This window comes from Drosophila sulfurigaster, unplaced genomic scaffold (assembly GCF_023558435.1).
Source record: "Drosophila sulfurigaster albostrigata strain 15112-1811.04 unplaced genomic scaffold, ASM2355843v2 contig_88_pilon, whole genome shotgun sequence".
Taxonomy (NCBI): Eukaryota; Metazoa; Arthropoda; class Insecta; order Diptera; family Drosophilidae; genus Drosophila; species Drosophila sulfurigaster.
In genome coordinates, this window is record NW_026909673.1 from 203,776 (window position 1) to 221,183 (window position 17,408).

The 17,408-nt window shown below is 37.1% G+C and overlaps 1 protein-coding gene across 1 annotated transcript; it reads left to right on the forward strand.

The window, feature by feature from the left end:
• The first annotated feature begins 16,027 nt into the window (after nucleotides 1-16,027).
• On the forward strand, nucleotides 16,028-16,893 carry LOC133849838 (uncharacterized). The gene is made up of 2 exons (XM_062285900.1): nucleotides 16,028-16,528; nucleotides 16,585-16,893. Exons 1-2 carry the CDS (start codon nucleotides 16,412-16,414, stop codon nucleotides 16,891-16,893), a joined length of 426 nt encoding a protein of 141 aa, XP_062141884.1. The 5' UTR covers nucleotides 16,028-16,411.
• Nucleotides 16,894-17,408: the final 515 nt, after the last annotated feature.

Consider the following 17,408-nt stretch of genomic DNA (forward strand, 5'->3'; position numbering starts at 1 on the left):
GTTGAATTTTGCATGTGCTCCATTCCGAAACATATTGGCTAATTTTGTTCATGGGAGCCCCCCATAGCGCTTTCAGTCTTACCGCCAGACACCTCGTACCATGGATTCTGCTACTTGTCCCCAGGCAGACGGGTACCCGAAAGACAAGGAGCAGATCCGTCAGCTAGATCGGTAGTACCTGAAACTTCGGCGCATAGTAGAGATCTGCTACCCGATGACAATGAGGTTATGCAGATCCTACCCAGCCGGCACCCTCAAGGAGGGTTCAGTAGAGGATTTTTGCCAGCCATGAAATTTCATAACTAAAAATAAATATACAATTATAATCTGCCTATTTATATTGCCTGATATGCATTTTTAACTGATTGCGATTAGTACTTTGTACCTTAACTAGAATGTAATTGTATTAGACGGGGTCAAGAAAGGCGATTACATTAAATTTCGCTACATCATAATACACTTACAACACTTATTGACACTCACTTAGAAATGCACATTTGAACTAGACAACATAAACTAACAATATTATTATTATTTTATTTGGACGTTGACGTACTAACGGCAGTACTATCAAGTGGCCCAGCGATACCAAGCACGGGCTTGTTGACGCACGGACAAAACAAAATAAATTTGTAAACAGCATGCATTACACGAAAACCGCGAATAAATATTAAAAGACGCTGGACAGCTAATTAAATTAAATTAAAAATATGTTATATGTATAATAAGATAAATAACAATTAAATACTCGATAAATAAGCTAATAATAACGTTTTAAGCAAAGGAATAGATTTACTATAGCAAACTACGTTATTGAGATTATTAAAGTTCACACACAGAATACGGAAGGGATTATGGCAAGCAAAGTTAGTAGATCTACGTGAAATGAGAAGAGGAAGAAAATTCCTAGTGATCCTGACAGGAACTGCAAAACTAATTTGACTCAACAGCTCCAAAGAGTCTATTTCACCATTAATTAGTCTCTGAATGAAAACAGCACCTTGCATAGTTCTGCGGTCAGAAAGAGAAGGAAGGTTTAGTAATAAAAGTCTACTGCGATACGGTGGTAATCTAATATTAGGATTCCAATTTAAACTACGAAGAGCAAATAATAAGAATTGTTTCTGCACCGATTCAATCCTATCTTGATAAACCCTATACTGGGGATTCCAGACAAGAGATACTCAAGGGTAGGACGAACCAGTGAGACGTACAAAGTCTTAGTGATGTAGGGATCATTGAACTCTTTCGATCAGCGTTTTATAAATCCCAGAACACCCATGGCCCTATTTACAGCAGACAGAATATGTTTATCGAATTTTAATTTTGCATCAAGCAGAAACCCTAAGTCATTCACACCTTCAATTCGCTCAAGAGGAGTATCATATAACAAATAGTTATTTAACTGGGAAGAACCCCTACAAAAGGTCATAAACTTACACTTATTGCAGTTGAGATGTAACATATTTACTCTGCACCAAGATTCTAGACGATGAAAATCACATTGTAGCAGTGAGCTCGCAAGACTATCATTAAATGTCAGGCAACGCTTAACGTCATCGGCGTACATAAGTACACGGGAATGCTCAATAGCAGAAGGAAGATCATTTATGAACAAAGTGAACAATAGAGGACCCAAATGACTGCCCTGAAGCACACCAGAAGTGACTTGGACACATTTAGATACAAAACCATTATAATAAACATTCTGAATTCTGTTGGAAAGGTATGAGGATATCCACTCAATTAGGCTATGAGGAAACCCTAAAACATTAAGCTTATACAGTAAGAGGTGATGATTAACAGAGTCAAAAGCCTTACTAAAATCGGTGTAAATGACATCCGTTTGCATTTTATTCTCGAATCCTTTAATTACAATAGAAGAGAACTCCAATAAGTTAGTAGAAGTGGATCTTTACTTCACAAACCCATGTTGGTAAGGTGAAATTATGTTGCAGTTGAGAAGTTAAATTTTTTCAAATGCTTTCGGAATCGCATAGAATTTCGATATACCACGATAAATTTGAACTTTAGATTTGCTCCCTTTTTTTAGGATAGGTATAATGTATGATTTTTTCCAGATTTTAAGAAAAGAACATGGGTTAACGGATAATTCAAACAATTTAAAAAGCGCTTTACAGATACTACCAGCACAATACCTTAGCACACAACTAGGTACTCCATCCGGACGAAAAACAGGTTTTATAGCCAATAGTTCCGTTAAAATAGAGCTTTCAGTAATTAAAGAACCAAAAATACAATTAGATCAATTTAACTGATAAGGATAAGAAAAGAATTTTGAGAGCTTGGGACAGAATATGTCGTTTGGAAAAAGTCAGCAAATTAATCGGCAATACCAGGATCATTAGATACTGTCATATTCTCCAAAGACATAAATGCTGGCGATGACGCGGATCTACGCTTAGAGTTAACGAAGTCATAAAATTGTTTTGGATCACGCTGAAATCTTATTCTGCACCTCCTCAAATAATTATTATAACACTCATTGTTATGAGTGCGAAAAGCAGCTTGAGCAACAGAATAGCGGAGAAAATCAAAAGAAGAGCCAGTTCCCCTGAATTTTTTGTAAAGTCTCGACTTATGATTTTTTAAATTCGATAATTTCTTAGTAAACCATAAGGGTTTATTAGACAAATGTGGAATACTTGATGGAACACAAGCATCAAATAGCGAGTTCAAAGTAGAATAAAAAAATTCAACCGCTATATCCAAGTTCGTAGACAAAGAAAGTTGGGACCAGTCACTTTGAGATATAAGCAGAGCAAGTTTCTCAAAATCGGTTTTCCGAATACAACGAGAAAGCTCACCACAACATACACTCGACTCTGATGCAATAAATGGGAGCTCCAATATAATTTCCAAAGTGGAATGGTAAGGGTCTTCAGGGGAAGATATAGGAGATATTCTCGATAGAGAACATGAATCTGGGTCTAAAAGAATAAGGTCTAGAGACCTGTTTAAGCAATTTGGAATACCATTAATCTGAGACAATGATACCCCGAAGAGACTATCAATAAAAACATGGGATACAGAGGGGGAAAGTCCATTTAGATTCTTGGCGGAATGCCATGACACCCCAGCAATATTAAAATCACCAAGGACTATAAAGTGATCACGATCAGAAAGCATATTAGAAATGTTATTAATAATAGAAAAATGAGCTAAATATAAAGCATCATCCGAAGCAGGGGGGATATATGAGCAAGAAATAAAAATGTTTAAACTACCAAAGGATAATCTAACAGCCACTAGCTCAATATCAGAAGTGTGATCAATCAATTCAGAATTTAATTGAGCATCTACTGCAATTAAAACCCCACCACCGCGACGTACCTTGCGGTCACATCTATACACGGAAAATCTACTACTACTACTTCCGTATCAAGGAAGTCATTTTTAACCATGTTTCAGTAAAGGCAATGACATTGAAAGGGAAAGATACACTATTTAAATATAAGTCAGTAAGTTTACTACAAATACCTCTTACATTCTGATAGCCAAGAAGTAAAGAGGATGTTAGTTTTTTGAACTGACAGACATAGAGGAAGGCTTTGAAATAGAATTCTTGCCACTACTAGGAAGAGAAACCGGAGGCCGATTTTTCTTTTAGCAACAAATTCTTTAATTAATAGGTGTTCCGGCCAAAACTCTTTACTGCACATCATGTTAAATTGTTCAGCGGGAACACTTATTTTAAAAGATGAAATCTCCCGTTCGTACGAGAAATTAAATTTATCCACTTTAACCCTGGCTTGAGATTTGGACTTAATATAAGCCCGAACATCATCAGGAGTCGTATCAGGGGAAAGCCTTGAAACGAAAATCGGCTTAAGAGGCGGCACTGCAACTAATGTGTTGCGGACAACTGAGGAGCTGGAGGCGATTCTTCTATCGTTACAGCACTAACGATCTCAACAGAGGATGGTGATGGTTGAATTTCTTCAACCGTCTCCATCTCAGTCGACAACAAAATCGAAGCCGGAGCAGGAGACTCCAATCTTAATGACGTAATGTTATGATGTGGTACATCCAGAGCTACCGAAGGTTGAGGGGACGGAGAACTAAATGACATTAATTCCCCAGCAGGTGATACAGATAAACTTGTAACATCAACTGAGACAAAAAGCTCGATTGGGGTAATCGACAGACGCTTATTGGCCTTTTTACGCTTCAGAGACTCGGTCAAGAGCTTCATACTCTTAAACCCAGAATCCAAGGCAGAAAAGCTGTCGGAGAGTTTGTTAAAACCCGCCAATATATCTTTAAAACCAGTTCGCGTCTGCCGTATAAACCCAGCAATATCGCGTTCAGAGTCCCTACAGTGTTCACAAGTCCATCTCAATCCTGACTTGGCCGAAATCAAATCCACAATACGGCCGTTAAAGCCAGCACATTTTTCATGTGCAACGTTTTCGCATAACCAGCAACAAAAAAAACCCATTTTGGCACCAACTGGCACCCGGCATTTCTTGTTATAGTAGACTAACATATAGCTAAAACAAAGATTATTGAACCAATTAAAAAATTAAAAAAAAGAAATAAATCAAAATAGATAAATTAATTGCAAACTAATATGATCTGTACTTACGAAGAGCACAAAACACAGAGAGTATGCACAGGTCGAGCGAGACGCAAGATAGAACGATAGCCAACTACAACACCAAGAGAGGGAGAGTTACTATTCTAAAGAGCGTTGAGAGCACTGTAACGTGCAACGATATACGCCGCAAGGACGGACGGACGATCTGTGGGTGCGGGGCACGCTTTAGTATCCGGCTCTAGCTCGTCGGCTTTGGAGGTGGTGGTCTTGCTTCCACAAATCTATCCTTTTCGCTGCGCACTATTATTAAGAAGATTAGAATTGAGCGTGCTGCTACATAGAGAACAGCTAGAACACTAACCGGAAGAGAAATAAAATAAAACTAAAGTTGCTATCGTTTGCCTCTGCAGAGAGTGAAAGAAAAAAAAAAACGAGAGAGAGGGAGAGAGAGAGAGAAGAAGATAGAGTACGAGATTTAAGTTATCAACTTGTCACTGATGTTGCGTAACAAGGATCCCCACCCATCCTATGATCACAAGCGTCAGAGCCTGGCTCTGGTGATCCCTTTGGGCTCTACGACGGTGGAGCCTAAGGTCAGGTTCGGCTTATCAAAAGAAAAATTATTCCATGTTCAAATTTATTTTAATTAAAGGTGTAAATATATAAGAAATAATACATTATAAACGAGTATAAAGTAAATTTTAAAAATTATATAATATAACAAAAAAAATATAATATTTTAATCTAATAATTTTTTAAATTGTATTTGAGAATGTTTCAATTTTGTGCCGTATTTGTTTTTTTCCTAATTGTTTAATATTTATTGGTTTAATAATACGTATAATTTGTTTATTTTAAATTTGTTTTGTTTTCATCGACTGCGTTTCATTTCATTTTTATTTCTATTTATTAAGAATTAATTTTCTTTTTTTCCAACTGTTATCAATTTTATTATTCTTATTTATCTTTTCTATAAACTCATTTTTGTTGCATGAATTTTTTTTGTGTGCGTAATGTGCAAGAATTACAATATTTGTACAAGATGTACATTTTTCACTTTTCTTTAACGAACTTACCCCCAGAACTCCTGCGGCGGTGATCGATCTCCGGGCTAAACGACGAGGTGTTTCAAAAAAAAAATATAATTTTTGCACAATAAGCACATTTTGAATTAAACACTATCAATCTTTAGTACAACAAATTATTAATTAATTTAAACAAAATTTTACTTATAATTCATGTTCTTTTCTACACATGACTTTTATATTGTTTTTAATTTTCGATTTGCTTTTGAATAACTATTAATTTCTTTTCATTCTATTCTTCACAATTTTCTAACACTCTTGTTTTACTATTTTCTTTTTACAATTTCATTATTTTTCCTAATCGCACTTTTACAATTTGTTTTAATCTTTCATAATTGCGTTTGCAATTATTAATTTTGATTTTTAATATGTGTTGGCGCTTCGCTTTTAAATCGAATTAATTGATCTTCACTTTTATTTTGTTTGTTGTAATTGTTTATTAGTATTCAACCATAAGCGCTAGATGTAATTTTAATTTTCTTGTTTCGTAGTGCACCTTTCACATTTTAACTTATTTGTTTTTAATGAAACTGCACTTCATTTTCTATTTATTTATTATTTATTCAAATTTTAACTTTGTTTTCGAATTTTGTAAATTTTAATTTGTTTCGTGCGAAAGCGCTACACTTCTTCAAACATTTTTATAATTTACAATTTGAACTTTTGTTTGTTTTGTTTTATATATTACTTGAATGATTTAATTTAAATCATTTTTTTTTGTTTTCACAACACTTTTAATTGACGATTAGAGAAGATCAATGATTTCACAAAAACAAATTGTTGACGCTGGCAGAGACTTAAAGTTGGCGCCTAAAGGCGCTTCGTAGGCCAGGCGGTGGCTCGCAAAGGCGCCCGCTGGCCTTGAGGACCGGTGCAGGGGTGCTCCGCTGGCCGTGTGGGCCTGTGCAGGGGTGCTCCGCTGGCCGAGAGGGCCGGACAGGGTGCTCCGTTGGCCGTGAGGGCCGGAGAGGGTGCTCCGCTGGCCAAGAGGGCCGGCGCAGGGGCGCTCCGCTGGCCGAAAATGGCCTGCAGGGGTGCTCCGCTGGCCGAGAGGGCCTGCAGGGGTGCTCCGCTGGACAAGCTGCGGCACTTGGTCGAAGCAAACTGGCTGTCTGCTGCGAAGCAAGGAACAAGGCCTTGAAGGCATCAAAACCAATCCTGCGAACAAAATTTTAATTAAACGGAGTCCTCCTATGACACGATAAAACTTTTCTCTTACCAAATAATAGCAATGACAATAAAGAAAATCCCCAATAGCGCTTGATGCCTTCCGATTTATTTCTTCTACAATTATGCGTCTATGTACGCAGCCGGTCATTAGAAAAATGACCAAACCGGAACCGGCTTTCGCTAAGTTGGCCGCGCTCAAGCTGATGCAGCTGGCGCAGATGTCAAAGCTGAGCTTTCCAGTGCAACCGATGCACTTTAAGCTTATCAGCAGTTTTACAGCACTGCTCGGCTTATCAGCTGCTTACAGCGCTGCTTTAAGCTCAGCTTAACAGCAGCTTAAGCTAATTCGACAGACTAACAAGTGCATACTTTTAGGAGCTACTTGCAGCAACATCAACCTTGGCTTAAACTTAGCAAACTTTTAGGACGAATTCAATACATGTTGCTGTAGGCGCCGTTACAGCACAAAGCACAAGCACTGAGAGTAAAGCGCGGGTCGAGCGAGACGCAAGAAGGACGATAGCCAACAACAACACCAAGAGAGGGAGAGTTAACTATTGTAACAGCGTTGAGCGCAAAGAATAGCAAGTGAAAAAGAAGAGCGCAAAAGTAAACAAAAATACAAAAACAAAGTGCAGCGGCAACGAAAACAGAATTGTTTTGCTAACAAAGCAAAGCAAAGTTTGACCACACAATTTGTTGTTATATTTTCAGAAAAATGATATTAATATAATAAATACAAGAAAGCACACAGCGATTAAACAATCTGTAGTTAAACACAAGTAAGAGAGTAAAATTAATGTTATATTAATTGTAAATAAATATGAAATTCAATGAAAAATCACAAAGTTTCAGAGGGAAGAAAAAAAAAAACACGTCCGACTGCGAGAGCGAGCGATATTACAATCAACAAAAAAAAAAAAACATAAGCTGACATTCAGTTATTCACCTTTATCCAGTGCGACGCTGACGATCGGCCTCGATGCCACTACAAGTGTGGAACAATTAGCAGATGGAGATCGGCGAAGATGTCGGACGCATGTGTTTTCCTCGAAGAAATTCACCTTTCGCTTGGTGTAAGTCTTGCAGCTATCTTTGGCTATCAAGACAATTGCCGTCGGTGATGCAGTTCATCTGTTTGTTGCTTACAAAGCTGATGCGGCCAGCAAAGCTGTGACGTTGAGCTTTTGTTTCTCTTTATTGATGGGCGATAAATACTTATTTAAGTGTGGCGAATTTTAAAGTTAAAAGTTTTTAAGTTAAAGTACGTCCACATACAAATTTGGTGTTTATACTAGGTGTTGTAACAACGTTATTAAACTCGGTTTTTATACTGGGTACCGAATCTATAATGAAAAATACACAAAACTAAACTCGGAAGATGTGAATGTTAAACTTCTTCAATCTTAGGCAGAAAAGGATACTGGGCGTCAAACGCGTTCCCGCCAACGTCGCACAACAATTGCCGCGCAACCGCAAAGTGTGAACAATGCGTCAAACGCGTTCACATTCACGTCTCAGTGGCTCCCCAAAGTTACAAATAATGTGCCTCAGCCAACAGCGAATCGTGCAGCTCGATTGCGTTAAAGACGCAGTACACTCGTTGTGGGCAGATCAGCAAAGGAGAAGTCGCAATCGCGCTCACGCTCGGCCATTAAGCACAGATCACCGACGAACTTGAATGTAGGTCGGCATCCTATGCGTCGTCGTTGTCAACACACGCTGCAGCCCGAGGCGATGTTGAATTGCTACGATGCAGAAGAGCAATGGAGAAACAGACAGTAGCCTAATGATTCCCAATCCAATGATCTCATGTGGTTTCCACCAACTTAAAAATATTGGTGCATATTTATTTTTTTAAAACAGTTTTTCGTAATTAATTCCATTTGGTAGTTCTGAGTTTGCAAGTTGTAAGTTGTGAATTATGCGAAATGCTAAAAACTTCTGTTTTCTAATTGTTGGTTATTTTTACCTAATTTAATAAATGGATTTCCTTTTTTTTTATACTCTTAAAAAAAAAAAAACTAAATATACAGTAGAATCCGGTTATAGCGACTTTCAAGGGACCGTCGTTATATCCGGAACCCCTACTAACCAAAAGTTGAAAAATAACATGTTGTTTATTTTATGGTTGCCATAAGTTTTTAAAATACAATTAATTAATGTTTTCATCAATTTAATTTGTATGGGAACCCACCAAGTCATCGAGTTTTCGTCACAAAAATCGGACGGACGCTATAAGCGGCGTCGTTAAACCGGATTTGTCTGTACTTATAACAGATATTTACCCTAATGAGGAAAACGGCACTTGAATCACTCGATTTGCAAACCGACTAATAATCGTATGTTTTCTCATTGCTCAGCTGGACAGTCAGTTGGCTATGTGCCTCATCGCCAGTCGAAGCTAACGCGAGTCGCGTTACGCGACTGCTGCAGTTAAGCGTTGCCATGCCAAATTCAATTGATTTGTAATTTTCGCAATTTTATTAGGAAGGCTTTCGGACAGGACACTAACGACGAATGCTCTGAAGATAGCAACGATGAAAAATTGGATTGAAATTGGACGACGGACAAGCAGTTGCGGTGCCATCCCGCATTGAGAGTGATAATGTCCAGCTCCCGTCCAGAACCACTTGAGACTTGCAACAGGCGAAAAAATAAAATTTACTGATTACGTTTTTAATTTATGTAAACAAACCTGCAATTATGCCATACAAATTTGTAATTGGAGGACAAAATATTGCATACTTTTAAGCTGATCGTTCAAGAACATAAAAAACAAGAAGGCTACAGTCAAGTGTGCTGAACTCTGAGACCCCCCCGCTACCCAACGGTATTGGGTATAAATTTTTCTCTAGTGAAGAAGTGTGAGACATTATATTATGAAAACATTTTTAAGGTATGCTTAATAATTTTTTTTATGGAATCTTGCATGTTCTAAAAATTTAAAGCCACTGCACTATAGGGCATTTTCCATATTAGCTGGCATTTAGGCGATTTTGAAAAATATACCAATTAGAATAATGTCAATGCTAACAGCTCTTTTGAGCATAACAGCTCTAAAGTCAGCTGTTGCATCCGAAAGCACGCGCGCTAAGTTGGCATATTTTTTTTCGGAGATCTTTGTTATTCATTTATTTATGTTGAAAGCTATTAATAAACAAGTAAGAAAGTTACAGTCGAGTGTGCTCGACTGTGAGATACCCGCTACCCATTTTGAATAAAAGCAAAATATTGCGGTATTTTTTCAAAATATACCAATAATACAAATATACTAATAATATACTAAAGGGTATATTTGTTATGTCGATATGGTACCATATTCAAAATATACCATAGACGGCACAATATACCAGATTGTCGGCCACAGCAACTAAGACCCCTAGTAAGTAGGCGTTTTTGCCCATACAAAAGTATTTCTTTAATAACTTCCACAATTTTTATCTGATCGCAATCAAATTTTCAGAAATCATAAACACCATTGTTATTATTGTATATATATTCGCCCGTATAGCTTTAATATTACTCTTTTTATTATTGATTTGTGGGGGCGGAGGTGGGCGTGGCAAAAATTTGAAACAAACTTGATCTGCGTGAAAACCAGCGTTGCTAATTTGTGGGGAATTCCCAAAGTGCGGGGAATTTTAAGTTGATTGGGGATTGACATTATGTGGAGAAAATGCGGGGATTTTTACATTTTTTGACATCTTATTCTCGTCGGTAAATATTTCATCATTCATTATCGACACGACATCGAACTTTTTAAAAATATTATGTATAGCACATCTCTAGTTTCAAACTACAAGTAGATTGACAGTTGTTTTGTTTATGATCAGGGGATTCCCGTTTTTCTCTTTCTTAAACGCCTACATATATCTCAACTTATAACTTCAACATTAGATATAATATAAATACATAAAGGATTCATTTCCATTTCTTATGCAATTCAAATTAATTTCTTTCAATTCCAGTGTAACAATATAAACTCAAATTACACAATTCATACATGTATCAACTTAAAAGTGAACAAACATTTGAAATGTTGTTTACAAACTTCACTGGTTTTAAGTGTTCGAGTTGAGTTTGTTAAGTTTCATGCAAAGGAGTTAATTCCAATTTTATAATGGGTTTTAATAGTATCACTTTCCCTCCAGCACACAGACTGAAGGTTTATTTTATTATTTCCTTTTTATATTACAATTTTTGCAACCTCTAGGAATTATTTGAGTTTTTTTACATTGGCGGGCAAACTTTAACAGTGAGCAATGTTATATTACAACTTAGTGGCAACGCATTGTGAAGTGAACATTAATATTCATACGGACATACAGACAGACACACAGACGGACATGGATAGATCGTCTCGGCTGTTGATGCTGATGAAGAATATATGTATATACTTTATAGGGCCTCCTTCTACCTGTTACATACATTTCATGCCAGCACAAAGTTATAATAATCTTCTACCCTATGGGTAGCGGGTATAATATTCGAGCATAATCGAGCTGAAGTGTTGTTTGTGTCAATCTTAAACAATTTAACAACAATTTGCCATGAGACCTGACCATCTGGCGTCATAATCGAATAAAAATATTCCGAAGGGATTTGAATAAATGGGGGACATCATAAATTGAGTGAATTTTCTGCACATTAACGAAAAAGTATGGTGTTTCGTCATTCCCCCCATATTTGGTTAAGGCTCCTCTGTTATTTGGGCCTTGATCACATACCACTGCTCTGATAGTTAGGCCTATGTTTTGTGCGACAATTATATTTTTGTTAATAAGTTCTTTTAATTATATGGCTGACAGTCCAGTGGATGTAGCTAAATAGCTTAAAACAAATTTCCAATTGGCATAAAGGCCTCGCAACATAAAAACGCAAATCTTCTTGCATAGCTCTCCTAATTTTTCATAGCCATCGTCCACAAAACCTTCCACTTCATCATGGTGGGAATTATATTGTAGTTCTTTCCGTATTGACATCTCAAACAATAATACGGCATTCTTACTGTTGTCATATATTCATCAATTCATTTATTACGTGGTCATTCAGACCCGTAGTCATATTTTTGATTGGTGCCCATTTCGATGGGATATTCAATTTAAAATCATCCCTCATACGCCTTAGCTGAATAAAAATTAATGCTTTGAGCTATTAGTCTTTCTTTATCTTGCCACTTTTTTATAGCCCTTTATCAACATCTTGCAAAATGTGTTTGAATTCTCTGATAGTCCTTTCTTGTCGAGAATTCCAAATAGATTGCTTTCACTTTTTTATATTTTAAATATTTCAGTTTTCTTACCTTTTCATTTCTTAATTTCATTTCTAGCAGCCTTATTTTTTCGTAAACATATTATTCTATCTTTTCTGTTTATTGAGTTCTTCAATGGTTAACCAGTATTTGTTCCTATAATGCATTTCGTTTTGCTCTTTTCTTAGGCAATTGTCGCAAAAGTTATTATCATTATTATTTATTTATTTTATTTTACGAAATTAACAATAATACAAAATAATATTAAAGCTAGTTATCGCGGCGAGCACTAACAACAAGGCCTTCAGCTCTGATTTTTTTACAATTTAAATTTGGGAGTAGTTGCATTCTTTGAAAAATTTATAGATCTTATTAATATTGGGAATAGATATTTCGAGATGGGATGATGGAAGAGAATTTGGGAAATGGCGTTTCCCAATACTTGCTAATCTTGGGCAGGTGTCTAACAAGTGGGTGATAGACAGGACTTGTCCGCAAAGTTGGCAGTTAGGCCGGTCTTCACCCGAGAGGAGGTGGCTGTGTGTGGCTTTGCAGTGTCCAATACGGAGACGAACGAAGAGGGTAGATTTGGACCGGCTGCAGTTTGAAGGGTACCGAATCATCTCCAAGTTGGGATTTACTTTTTTGTATCCATGATGGAAGGATGCCCAGCCATCGATCCTGATGTGATTTAGATAGTTGGAAAGGGCTCTCCTTATGTCCTTCTGGTTCGATGGGATAACCGTTATGGCTGGAGATATTGCTGTTAACTTAGCTGCAGCGTCCGCGAGTTGATTTTATACCCTTGTGGCTGGGCACCCAGCTTCGTAGGCCCTTGTATTAATACATCTCTGATGTTGCAGATCGTTGGATATCTGTTTTCAATTTTTCGAACTGCTTCTAGCGATGATAGGCTGTCGCTGCATATCACGAATCTGCCGCGTCTCCCTTGAGTGCAGGTTATAGCTGAATGTATGGCTACTCTTCTACTAAACGCAGAGTCGGCAAGGCCCCAGTTAACAGGCCCCTCTCTCCGGCCACATGGAATAACGCAGATCCGGCAACCCAAGCCTACTCCATACAACTCTGACGATAATACACTCATAGACATAGATTCTGACATACACTTTTACATACATACGTGTCGTACTAATGAGACTCCCTCGGTCACTGGACTGTGACTCTGCTTTTATTTTTACTCCTTTAATACTTCGACTCAAAATGTGTGTTGACTCCCTCGTCCAATTTACATTTTAAACCCATTTGCGACGGAGAGTTTCATTTTTCGGGAAGCGGAACAAACGGACAGGAAAGTGCTCTGAGCTATCCCTATAGCTTCACTGGCATGAATCAATGTTGCAAGTCAACCCACTTTTCTTGACATTTTTTTTTTTATTAAATTAACCGTTTTAATATTTTCTAAATTAAAAAAAATGCAAGCAATTTATCTCTCTTAAAATCGACGCAAGTCTTACCACACGCAGACAAATTAGAAAGAACAAGAAAAGCGCGGTTGAATAATGCAAAGGAAAATAGACAAAAAAAACAACAAAACGTTGGCGCGTGCCAATCACTTTGTTTTCCATATACATACATATGTATATACATATGTACATACATATTTGCATATACACATATGTATGTATGCATGTCACACAATCTTATGGTAAATTATTAAGAAGATGAAAAGCGCGGTCAAAATGTCGAAAAAGAAAATTTGTCAAATCAAAACAAAACAGATCAAACTGTCAACAAACAAAAATAATAATTGGCGCGTGCCATTCACTTGTAGTTGCAACAACAACTCTGTCTGTGTATACAAATGCACACGGGCAAGCTACACACGCATACAACCCATCCAAATTCTAGACAGTTTGGCATTTAGAATTAGATAATAATATTCCTGAAATAAATAATAATTGTTTTTCATCGGCTAATAATTAAAAAACTATAATTTTGTATATATTTTCTGAAAAAATATTGTTTTTATTTTTATATTTTTTAATATTTTAGTTGGTAAAAAATTGAATCAAAAGTTTTAATAAAAAATATAAAGAATTTATTAAAAAAATATTTAATATTTTAAGATACATAAACGCATACATAGAAACGAACTGCGACTGAACTGAGTGTGTACGTAGTACGTACGCTACGCAGTTCTGCCAACTTTTAACCAACAAAAACTGTTTTTGACGGAAAGAATGGAGAAAAAAGCTTAAAAATTTTAAAAAAAATTTCAAAAATAACTGCAAACAAATGTAGAAAATCTGCAGATATTTTAGAGGCACTTCATATTCGACGCAGCATTTTCCCATCATTCGCAATCCGTTTCTCTATATTAAAATACAAATTAATAGAGTATATATTTTGCTTGAAATTAACACTTTACCCTATGATTAGAATGCATTCCTTAATTTAGATTTAATTAGGTTAACCTGGCTATTTCTACGTATGACCAAACACAATATTTGGATGGCCACAGTTGGCAACTTAAATAAATCGCGGAGGCAGCAGCGCGAATAATCGCGGGCGAATAAATCGCGGTGCGAATCGCGGTGCGAAAAATCGCGGGGCGAATAAATCGCAGCGGCAGCGACGCGCATAAATCGCTGCTCGAATAAATCGTGCGCGAAAAAATCGCGAGGCGAATAAATCGCGCGCGAAAAAATCGCGAGCGGTAGCGACGCGAATAAATCGTGCGGAAAAGTTCGCGGGTGAATAAATCGCGGGTGAATAAATCGCGCGGCGAATAAATCGCGCTCGGGCCGACTGGGGTCGGAATAATAATGTTTTTAAAGATAAGGTTTTTTGTATGAATTTACGCATCTATGTATTGTATGTATAGTGGTAATATTCTCCGCTGAGGGTTTTCGACGCTCAAATTGAACATCAGAGACAGCGGCATTAACAGAAATCTGTTCAAATTAACAGCGAGCTATTACCACTTTACCAGGTTCCAAGCTAGATTACCGATATACGTTTTGATTTCGCCTCTTGTTGTTTATTATAGCGTAATTCCACTGCCACTCAGTTCTTTTACGTTCAAACCGACTTTTTTTCTTATGGGTTTTCACATGGGGGAACGTAACATTCGACCTGAACAGAAAAGAACTAAAGTTTTTTGGTGCAGTGGAAATAGGCTATTATTATGCTATTATTGTTTAATCTCATCTAGTGGCAGCACTGATGAGTACATATGAGTGTGAACGCGCCGAAATTGCAAAATTCTTGCAATCTTTTCTCTTCTCTTCCAACTCTTGCTCACAAGCACGGTTGTCAGATTTGGCTCTTTTGAGCCAAAACTGGCTCTTTTTTTTCTCGTTGTCTCTTTGGCCCATTTTTATTGAATTTGGCTCTTTTTTGCTAATAGCGATACAAAATATTTTAAATTAAAAAAAAAACGAATTAATTTTTTTATTATTGCATTTTTTTTTCCAATTCTAAAAGTGATTAATGTCTGAAATCAAAAAAAGCCAGATCGAAACTAAATTTTTCCGCTGGTGTGGTGGCTCTAAACAAGTGTATTGGTATGCTAACTTTCACATGTGCTTTTAAATTTGGCGGTGATTGTTGTGTCTCAAATTGTGCGAAAATAAATTGTGCGAAATGGACAAGTAGGTAAAGAAATCATATAGATTTGTGTATCTCAAATGCAATATCGCTAATTTTATCATCTACATGCATGTTTGTTTTAACTTCAAGAAATTTAAATAAAACTGCGCCCACGCCGCAAACGCATACTTAGACTTCGAGCGATTCACATCCCACAAACCAAAAGTAAGAGTAAAAGGGTTATTTTTCCAACAAACTACCTAACATTTCTTCGTCGTAGAATTTCTGTTTCGGAAAATCGCAAAGTGCGTGCTAAATGGCTGGAAAAATTTTCCTGACTGAAGAACGACGACGGGCGTACGACTTGTATTTCCTGTGGTTTAGTTTTACCGTAAAACTTTTACGCAATCACCTGACCCACATCCAAAGACATTCGACTAAGCTTCACATATATGTACGTTGCGTAAAAAAAAAGGAAAACCAACTGAAAATCGACACATTTACAAAGGAACATAGTGAGAATAATTATAAGCAGGTGCGCGATGCCGATGTACGACCTTGTTATGTTTTTGGTAATGCATAACCTCCTTTTTTGCTGATGGATTACTTGCCGGATTTGCTGCGGGTCTGTTACCCCGATTCAAAAATGGCGAAGGGCGTAAAGTGTGGTCGGGCCAAGGCAACTGACATCTCGAAGGAACTTGCTAAAAAGGCAAAGAAGAGGATAAAGAGTGCGCTATGAGAAACCAAATCTTCTTTAATTGCAAATAACAGCACGCGCATTTAAAAATGGAAAATTATCTTAAATTGCAAGATTTTGATGAGGATTTTGACGAATTGGAGGGAAAATTAACGGAGTATAGGCCATTGCCAATATTAAAGAAATCGCCGTCGGTTTGGGCCTATGTAAGTAGAAATGCTGGCAGCAATGTAATATTTACATAAATACATTTACTTTTTAGCAACGGCATGGGTGTTTTTGGGAGCGCGATGTTCTTGGAAGCAACGAATCTACTTTTGTAGAACATTTTGGAATGAATAGGGAGGAGTTTGGCATCCTTGTGGAACGCCTTTGTGGATTGGCCCAAAAAGACACCGCATTTGGAAAGGCCATTCCTCTCGATAAGCGGGTTGCAATCACATTATATACCTTAGGATCTTCTGCGGAGTATCGGACAGTGGGCACGTTGTTTGGTGTGTCGAAAGCAATGGTCTGCAAATTATTGCTAGAATTTTGCCATGAGACCTGTGGAGCTCTGTCTTCCGAATAATAAGAATAACTCGCGCATTATTTCGGGAGTTGATGTGCCTGTTGTGGTGATTGGCGATTCGGCTTTCAAATTTTCGAGTCAAGTAATAAAGCCATGCTTTTTCAACTACTGAGAATGAAACTATGAAGGCTTTCAATTACACTGTAGCCAAATCACGCAGGGTGGTCGGAAATGCTTTCGGACATTTGAAAGCTCGATTTCGGCGAATTGGAAAAGGACTCGATAATCGTTATAGTAGTTGTATTTTACATAATTTCACGAAACGTAAAAACATTGATATTCAGGGAATTTTGGAACCAAGCCCCGATGAACCACAACAGCTCGAGAAATCATTCGAAGACGCATTAGAAACAGATGATTTTGATAGCGACGCTGAACCAATTCGAACAGAAATTTCATCCTACATTGTAAACAATAAATGATTAAGATATTTAGAATTTGTGTTTAACCCATTTATTTCAAATTTTTATTATTTTCAGAATAGTATTTACAAAATCAATATTTAACAAAATAAT

Excerpts from the sequence above, each read along its gene's own strand:
- LOC133849838 (XM_062285900.1), top strand. The coding sequence starts at position 16,412 with ATGGAAAATTATCTTAAATTGCAAGATTTTGATGAGGATTTTGACGAA. Across the intron at positions 16,529-16,584 it reads CGCCGTCGGTTTGGGCCTAT|CAACGGCATGGGTGTTTTTG; the intron begins GTAAGTAGAAAT and ends TTTACTTTTTAG.